The 9,451-nt window shown below is 45.3% G+C and overlaps 1 protein-coding gene across 1 annotated transcript in view; it reads right to left on the reverse strand.

Annotated features, from left to right (window-relative positions):
* Nucleotides 1-1,941: 1,941 nt before the first annotated feature.
* The window catches only part of HIF1AN (hypoxia inducible factor 1 alpha subunit inhibitor), a 19,330-nt gene continuing 11,820 nt past the window's right edge, over nucleotides 1,942-9,451 (reverse strand). Inside the window, exons 5-9 of the mRNA XM_012803607.2 lie at nucleotides 6,353-6,498; nucleotides 5,573-5,679; nucleotides 5,133-5,196; nucleotides 4,784-4,894; nucleotides 1,942-2,956 (exon numbers count right to left, since the gene is read on the reverse strand). Coding sequence (XP_012659061.1) covers nucleotides 2,912-2,956; nucleotides 4,784-4,894; nucleotides 5,133-5,196; nucleotides 5,573-5,679; nucleotides 6,353-6,498 — 473 coding nt within the window. The 3' untranslated portion in view covers nucleotides 1,942-2,911. The remainder of the gene's footprint in view (nucleotides 2,957-4,783; nucleotides 4,895-5,132; nucleotides 5,197-5,572; nucleotides 5,680-6,352; nucleotides 6,499-9,451) is intronic.

Raw genomic sequence — 9,451 nt, forward strand, 5'->3', positions numbered from 1 at the left:
GAGGAAGAAAGCAACAGCAGAACATGAATCAAGACTCTGTTCACCCCAAACCAGAGCTTTTCAATTCTTAGATGCAGAAGGCTGCTCAGAGGAGGTATGGGACAGAAACGCAATCAGATCTACTACCCAGACCCCCCCCCAGAATCTTTCAGCACTCCTAATATGGCTTCTCAGGCAGCTTTCCAGACATCTTCAGCTGGAGCCCACAAGCGCTTTCATCCTGCTGCATCTTCTGTACCCTTTTGAACTGAGTCTGCCTATAGATAATGCCCAGAGGGGTGAGAACTGAGGACAGGGCCCATGCTACAGGGAGAGAGTTAAGGAAGGAGAATCAACATAGTTTGGTAGAAAAGAAGGAGCAGGCTCGGCGCCTATAGCTCAACCGGCTAAGGCGCCAGCCATGTACACCTAAGGTGGCGGGTTCGAATCCCCAGCCCGGACCCGCCAAACAACAATGATGGCTGCAACCAAAAAATAGCCAGGCGTTGTGGCGGGCGCCTGTGGTCCCAGCTACTTGGGAGGCAGAGGCAGGAGACTCGCTTGAGCCCAGGAGTTGGAGGTTGCTGTGAGCTGTAATGCCACGGCACTCTACCCAGGGGGACAGCTTGAGGCTCTGTCTCAAAAAAAAAAAAAAAAAAAAAAAGAAAAGAAGGAGCAGAGAGCTTGCAGCCAAACAGCACTAGGTCAGAATCCTGATTGCCACTCATCACTTAATCTCTCTGAGCCCATTTTTTCATCTGTAAAGTGAGAATACCTACCTTGCAGGATAGTGAGGAAAAAGATAAAAGCACTAGGCACGTATTAAGTGTCTAAAAATCAAGGGTTGCTATTACCCAGGGATCGGGACCAATCCTGTGAAGGTTCCAAGGTCAGCCTTCCCCTCTTTCCCTCCCCTTCAGCTACCTTAGATCAGACCTGTGTAAGCACAGCACCCAGCAAGGACCAGCTGAGTGGCACACACCTCCCTGCCACACATCACCCATATCTTTGAGGGCTGAGCCGGGACTGGAGCAGACCTGCTGCAGAAAAGGTAATAATCTGCTACCTTTCCAAGTGTAACTGTGGCCAATCTATCCTCTGTCTGCCTTGTTTTCTTTGCTGCTTTCTTAAGGGATGGAAATGCACTGCAATCACATTTTCCAGCACTGACTGTATTGGATAGAGCTACACTTAAGAAGGGTATCATGTCTTTACACTCACACTGCATCAGACAAACCCAGATAGGGTACTAAAAATAAAACATTTCTTCCCAAATATGCACACACGTGTGCACACATATATACCTACATCCTCTCAGTTCATCAGTGCATCATAAACTGAGCTTTGGGGGTGAGAGCAATAGCTCTAGAAGTAAACTTTAGGCAAAACAAAACAAAACAAAACAAGGTGGAGGAAAAATAAAATAAAACCAAAGACTTAATGCCTCTTCCCTTCCAGAGAAGGGGATGGAGATGGGAGCGGAGGTATGTACACATAGGGCCACACCACCCAATCCCAGGCACCCCATTCCCACTGAACAGATGTAAAAAATGGCCCTTCAAGTTGTGCAATATGCAGCTGTCCGGCTGTACGCTGTATGCAGCCCTGAGGGGTTCCCGTGACTAGCAACTAACAGATAAGAAAATTCTACTTCCATACTCTATTGGTTGCCCTGACTATTGAGGGTGTTGCAGAATATTACAGTGGGGTCTGGCAGAGGCGCTGGCTTTAAATGGCAAGGGTACATTTTTGCTCTTGCCCTGAGGTGGATTTTAGGTAGTGAGTTAACTGCCTAAGCTTGACCCCTTTTCATCTACTCAGCCAGAAAGCTCAGCAGAAGTAGATGTGGCCTGGGCAGAGGGCATCATAGGGCCTAGAGGTTCTAGCCAGTCAGCCTCAGGCAGCTTGCAGTGAGACCTGACCGACGTATGATGGCTAAAATCCAAGTTAAAAAGCTTTAGGTCAGGTCAGGCAGTACTTCCTGTATTGCTCCACTGGACAAGGTAAGCAGTGGAGAACCTTAGTAAGCAGGGAAGCTGGCCAGTGTGGACACACACACACAAACACATGCACATACACACAGAGGTCTGCACCCCTAGAACCTAGAGATGACAAAGCTAGAAGTCCCTTGGTACGCAGCACCGGGGGAAGAGCTGGTGCTGAAAGAGAAACTATATGTGTCTTTAATTCAGAACTTACACACAATCCTTGGTTCTTATGTCTCAAGGTCCTTTCTACGTATGGCTTGAGCTTGTAGGTCCCAGTAGGAACTCTAATCCTCTCTCACAGGAAGGCTCTTTAGGCTCTCAAAGGCAAGCCTCCCTCTCTTTCTCCCCATTAGAGTCCCAGCAGCCATTCCCACCCAGCTTAGAGTTTGACTATGCAAAAACTGGATGGAGGCAGAAGGACCCAATGACAGACTATTTCTGGCCCTACAGCCCAAATGCAGTGGAGGGTCCAAGAGCAACTCCTCTCTCTCAGGCTGAGGCACTGAGGCTGCAAGGAGATAGGGCTGAGAGCCATAAGTGACACCTTGACCCAAAAGGTGGAAATGAGGAACAGATACACACATTCGTGTGCACACACACACATGCGTGCACACACATCCCAAGGTTAACAGACTAACACACACAGACATGATGATAACCAAAAGCTGGGACTCCACACACTGAATGTAGGACTTTGGGGTCGGGGGGGTGGGGTAGAAGGAAGGTGCTGGGGCACAAGAGGCAAGAGTAAGAAGTCCCTCCAAATGGGAGTGGAGTGCCAACTGCCCTGCCTCGCCCCAAACACCTGCCTCCAGGGCCATGGCAAGAGTCCAGTCCATTAAGTGCAGCGTGCAATACTAGCGCTTGGAGTCTCCTGTCCTCATCAATGAAGCAGTGTGGACGGGATAGCAGTCACCTGGCAGGAGGCCTTGACTCCTGGCAGGCTAGTTGTATCGGCCCTTGATCATTGTGTTCAATAAGGGCCCCACCTGTAAAGAGACAGGAGGAGCCAATCAGAACTGCCCTTTTTCTGGCCCTGGAGTTGGATAGGGTATATCTGGAGACATTCGATGCCCAGCCAAGAACAGGAGAAAAGTTTTCATTCAATCTTGTGAACTCTCAAATCAACTCTCTGCCTAAAGGTCAACCTAGTATTGTGGGGCATGGCCCTCTCCTTGGGGGTCCATCTCGTACTACTTTCCTTCTCATAACATCCTGTATGAAGGTCAACCCCGTATTGTGGGGCATTGCCTTCTCGTCAGAGGTCCATCTTGCACTACTTTCCATATCATAACATTCTATATCTTACTGTAAGAAGCACCAAACTGACAGAGAGTCAGAAGAGCTAACAATCCCCAAACACATGAGAGTGTTTCTCTAATATGCCTTAAGAATGTTAAATGCCTGCCAAAAAAACAAAAGAATGGGCAATGCCTGTAGCTCAAAGGAGTAGGACGCCAGCCCTATATGCTACAGGTGGTGGGTTCAAACCCAGCTCTGGCCAAAAACTGCAAAAAAAAAAAAGTTAAATGCCTGGCAGTTGCCTGTGGCTCAAGTGGCTAGGGTGCCAGCCATATACACAGGAGCTGGCAGGTTCGAATCCAGCCTGGGCCTGCCAAACAACAATGACAACTACAACCAAAAAATAGCTGAGCGTTGTGGCAGGCACCTGTAGTCCCACCTACTTGGGAGGCTGAGGCAAGAGAATCGCTTAAGCCCAAGAGTTTGGAGTTGCTGTGAACTGTGACACCACAGCACTATACTGAGGGTGATGGCTTGAAACTGTCTCAAAAAAAAAAAAAAAAAAGTTAAATGCCTAGCACTCTGTGAGGCTGAGGTGAGAGGATCACTTGAACTCAGTTCAAGATCTGCCTGAATAAAAAAGAATAAAAAACAAAAACAAAAAAAGATTTGCCTGAATAAAGTGAGATACCAGCTCCACTAAAAATAGAAAAATTAGCTTGATGTGGACCCAGCTACTTGAAAGGCTGCGGCAGGAGTCTGAGGTTGCTGTGAGCTATGCTGAGGTCCTCATACTCTAGCCTGGGTGACAGGGAAAAAAAATGTTAGGCTAGCACAGTGGCTCACGCCTATCATCCTAGCATTCTGGGAGGCTGAGGCAGATAGATTGAGCACAGGAGCTCAAGACCAGCCTAAGCAAGAGTGAGACCCCCATCTCTATTAAAAATTAAAAACTGAGGCAAGAAGATTCAGCCTAAAAATTTGAGGTTGTTGTGAACTATGATACCATGGCACTTTACCCAGGGTGACAAGACTCTGTCTCAAAAAAAAAAAGTTAAATGTCTCTCTATATCCTCAACAAAAAGGTAAAAAGGTCACCTACAATTGGGGCCAGTGCCACCTATCAAATCCACAGGTTTCTGCGGCTACTGACATTATCCACAGGAAAGAAGCAAGAACATTGCATACAAATTTACCCAATGGGCCAGTGGAATACCTGCATGGGAAGCAGGTCTCAATATTACCTAGAGCAGCCTTGGTACAGCTGGGAGAGTACAAGGAGATACTTTAGTGTTTGCTTCCCATTCTAGAAGAATCCCCTGAGGGGTCCCCAGCTGGCACACAAACCCCATGGGTAACATTACTACTAGCATGGAACAGATTATAACTGATCTACCAGTCAAGCCCAGCTCTCACCAGAAAACAAGAATTTTCTGAACATACTCATAACCTCTATGGGGAGAGAGGACACCAGATACTGAAACAGAGAAGCTATGAAGAATGTCATACCCATTCTGACTTTCCTTGGTCAACCAACCCACTGAGCCACTAGAGTACTTGGGACAGTCACATACCTCTTGTGGGTTCCCCAAGGCCTCTCCAAGCATCTTCTCAATGTTTCTCATTATGGCCACTTTCTGATGAGCTTTGAGAGGATATTCAATTCTCTTAGGGGTTGGAGCCCCCTGAAAAGGAAGCAGTCCCTCAGGAAATGCCTATAGCAGCGGACTTCACTATCTTTCCGCTATTCCTAGTACCACCCTCCTCCTTCTAAGAAACCCAATTCAATTCCTATCCTCCTTCATCTCCCCAAAGACCTAAGAATCACTTCCAGGGATAACCAACATCTCCCACCCCATCCAAAAATGTATTACATCTGTTGCCCAATTCTATCTGGGGGGAAAAATAATCCACCATATTCACCTTATACCAGAAGTTCACAGTGATGGTAATGCCCCCATTTAGTAAAGACTCTATATGATGCCACCTGCAAGAAAATAAATAGGCCCCTGTTTACCACTGATACGTTTCAGTGGGAGGGTTGAAAAATTAGGTAGAACCCAGATAAGGGAATCAATGAAGAAAATATTTGTGTGCTCATCCTGTAAAACATATAGGGTTAGAGGCAGCCAAGAACAGTTTCTCCAGGCCCACCCCTCTAGGATTTCTGGACTTGAAAACTGCCATCTTATCTTAGAGATAGGTCTGTTATTTCCCCCGTGTTCAGTATGCTCACATCTAAACATGCTAATGTTCCTACAGACCACATAATCCTCCCACAACTCAGAAGGGACACAGAGAAGGCTTTCCAGGGAATAGGAAAGCAAGCTCCCAAGAAGCCCCCAGCCTTACCCTCTCCTTACCAGTACATTGGGATGTAAAGAACATCACCAGGGCCAACCACTGTTTCATAACCAACCACGTTTTGGAAATTAGGGAACCTCTCATAGTCAGGATTGTCAAAGTCTACCTAAGAGATTCAAGAGAAAGAAAAAAATCAATCAATCACCAAATCTTTACCAGTAACTACTATGTGCTAGTTTAGCAGTTTAAAAAGAAAGATATCAGAATTTATATCTAGCAGAAGATACAGTGCACATTAAACTCATTCTGAGAAAACAATGAATTAGGACTTAACCATCACCCAAACCTTCAGAAACTTTCTCCCAAAGTCATATTCTAATTAGCAAAGATTTCTACTGTAGTAGTTAGGCAGCTTTCTTGTCAGGAAAGGCCACAAAGCCAATGATGTACTTTATTTAGATTCAAGACATAAATAACTTACCTCAATTATATTTACCTTTCTCCATATCAAAAAGGAAAGTATCCATGACAGAAGCAACTGATGACTGACTCCAATGGAGACATATATTTTATTCCATGAACTTTTAAAGCTAATCAAACACAGAGTAACTGGAGTCTACCAGCACTGATGAAGGGGTCTGCCCCAAGAATTAGCTCTACGGGGCTGCTCATACTTGCAAACATCTGGGGACCACAAGACCTTATAACATGTGAGCCACACTGTGAACTTATCCTCTGGGTTTGTCTGTATGACAAAGCCAGCCTGTACTCCAAAACTAACACATTACTACAGGGAAGGGGAAAGGCATTCCTAGAACCTCCAGACCACACAAGCTTACCTGGCTCTGCCTGTCACACGGGTGATGGACAGGATATGGGTAGAGGCACTCAAACTGATCTGGAGGGAATAGGATGCATCGCTTGTGGCCTTTTATCTGAGCAAAGAAGTTCTGTTGCTCATCATAGTGAGCAGGTGTCACATTTCCTGTTAAGAAGAAAGACATTTTCTTATCCAGAGTAGTGGCTCTATGGCACAAGCTAGAATACAGAACCCAGTGCTGGAGAAAAACTAAGCCTGTCCTCCTAACTAACAGTTCCCAATCAAAATTCCAGGCAGAAACAGAGAAATTGCAATCACAACTCTCAGCAAATTAGGTGTTACGTTTTAATGGGTAATAAGTCTAGCAAATATCACTGGTTAAAGGACCACCGTTAGCTGTGAAAGTAAACTTTCCTACATGATGGCAGCTCCCTTATTGGGGGCAAGTGCGCATCAACATCATGCAAGTCCAGCAGGGTAATGGGCTGCACATACTTGTACTCTTCCTGACCATGGCAAGAATTTAAAGGAAGCAGAACAGTTAGAAATGACAGAAATGACTGCTGTCAACAACACATGTATCATTTGCTTTCAAGAGTCATCCTAAGCCGAGCACTGTGGCTCATGCCTGTAATCCTAGCACTCTGGGAGGCTGAGGTGGATGGATTGTTTGAGCTCATTAGTTTGAGACCAGCCTGAGCAAAAGCAAGAAAAAACTGAGGCAAGAGGATCACTTGAGCCCGAGTTGTTTTAAGCTATGACACCACAGTACTCTACCCAAGACGACAGCTGGAAACTCTGCCTCAAAAAAAAAAAAAAAGGGTTAACCAGTCATCTTAAGTCCATGATTATGTACTTGCTTTGGGTGTGACTCTTTTGGAGCTGAAAGGTTCTCAACCTTTGTTCCCACTTCAACACACCTGTGAGATGCAACACTTCTCAGAGTAACACTGGGGCTCACTGATTCTTACTGGAGAGAAGCATATCAGATTCTGAAGAGATGTGTATATAATTTAAACAAGATACATTATTTACAATGCCACCTTGAATTAGCCCTAGGGTATGTATGTTCTATCTACTCCTTTATAACTAGGACCATGTCTGTTGCTTGCCCTTTACATAATCCTTGATTTGAATGCACATCTCTGTAGGGTATAAAGTTTAGAAAACATTTACCAACTCTGCCTGGGTATGCTAAGACAACTGCCTTCTTAAATCCTGAGAGTCCATGTACATCCTCAAAAGAGAGTTGCTCTCTCACTGCCACCTGAAGGAACCATTTCCCTGCACCCTACCACAGGGAAGGAAGGCAACAGAAAAACTGACTCAAGTAAATTAGAGTTGGCTCCTTCCTGACAGATCAATCAAGAGCTGGTTTCAAACGGGAAGATGGGTGTCAATTTATAAGCTGCACTGCTGAAAGGAATTAAAGAAAAGCCCAAAGAGCTCAATAATGAATGACAATAAATAATAACTTTGCTTCATTGTTCAACCCAGTTTACTCATCTAAGTACCTACCATGGGCCAGGCACTTAGTACCAGAAATAAAAGTTAAGTGAGACAATAGCCCTAGCCCATAAGTAGCTCTCCTCCACACTAGAATTTAAAACTTCTCTCTCTTTTTCTTTTTGAGACAGAGTCTCACTATGTCACTCTCAGTAGAGTGCCCTAGCGTCACTGCTCACAGCAACCTCAAACTCTTGGGCTCAAATGATTCTCTTGCCTCAGTCTCCCAAGCAGCCTGGGACTGCAGGCGCCTGCCACAATGTCCAACTATTATTTTGTTATAGCTGTCATTGCTGTTTACAGTCCCAGGCCAGGTTGGAACCCGCCAGCCCCAGTGTATGTGGCCAGTGCCCTAACCACTAAGCAATGGGCGCCAAGCCAAGACTTTTCTTCTTATTCATAAGAAAAAAACAAAAGAATACATTCACATATTTGCTTGTGTATGAGTACACTGCTAGCAGGAAACACAGTAATTAATAATATGCAATACCTCCAAGGAGAAAAGGAGGCTGGGAGACAGGAGTGGAAAAGAGATTATCTACATTTTTTGAATTAAATTCCATGAATGTATTATTTATTTAAAAAGATAAGGTTATGGCTCAGTGCCCATGGCACAGTGGTTACGGTGCCAGCCATATACAATTTCCCTGGGGCCAGCTAAACAACAATGACAACTGCCACAAAAGAAAAATAGCCAGGCGTTGTGGTGGGCACCCGTAGTCCCAGCTACTTGGGAGGCTGAGGCAAGAGAATCACTTAAGCCCAAGAGTTAGAGGTTGCTGTGAGCTGTGACTTCACAGCACTCTACTGAGGGCAATATAGTGAGACTCTGTCTCAAAAAAAATAATAGAAAATAAAAAAAAATAAAGATAAGGTTAGGGAGAGGTGGCTCAAGCCTGTACACTCTACTAAGGGCAATATAGTGAGACTCTGGAGGTTGCTGTGAGCTGTGAAGCCACGGCACTCTATCCAGGGGGATAGCTTGAGGCTCTGTCTCAAAAAAAAAAAAAAAGAAAAAAAAGGTAAGGTTAGGGAGAGGTGGCTCAAGCCTGTAGTCCCAGCAATTTGGGAGGCCAAGGTTGGAGGCTAGCTTGAGGTGGGGAAATTCAAGACAACCCTGAGCAACATAGCAAGAACCAATCTCTACAAAAAATTTTAAAATTAGCTGGGTGTAGTGGTGTGCACATGTAATCTAACTACTTGGGAGGTTAAGGTGGGAAGATAAACTAAGCCCAGGAGTTCAAGGTTGCAGCAAACAGTGAGCTATGATTACACCACTGCACTCCAACCTGGGGGACAGAGTGTGACCTTTTTAAAATAAGTACATAGGCCAGGTATGGTAGGTCATGTCAGTAATCCCAGCACTCTGGGAGGCTGAGGCAGGAGGATCACTTGAGGTCAGGTATCTGAAACCAGCTTGAGCAAGACTGAGATCCTGTCCCTACTAAAAATAGAAGAAATTAGCTGGGTATGGTGGCATACATCTGTAATCCCAGACTCTAGAAGCTGAGACGGAAGGATTGCTTGAACCCAAGAGTTGAAGGCTGCAGTAAGCTATGATGACACCACTGTACTCTCTAGCCTGGGCCTCTCTTGAGCCAGTGACACTCTG

The sequence above is a fragment of the Otolemur garnettii genome, unplaced genomic scaffold, assembly GCF_000181295.1.
Source record: "Otolemur garnettii isolate 467f Iridium unplaced genomic scaffold, OtoGar3 scaffold00021, whole genome shotgun sequence".
Classification (NCBI taxonomy): Eukaryota; Metazoa; Chordata; class Mammalia; order Primates; family Galagidae; genus Otolemur; species Otolemur garnettii.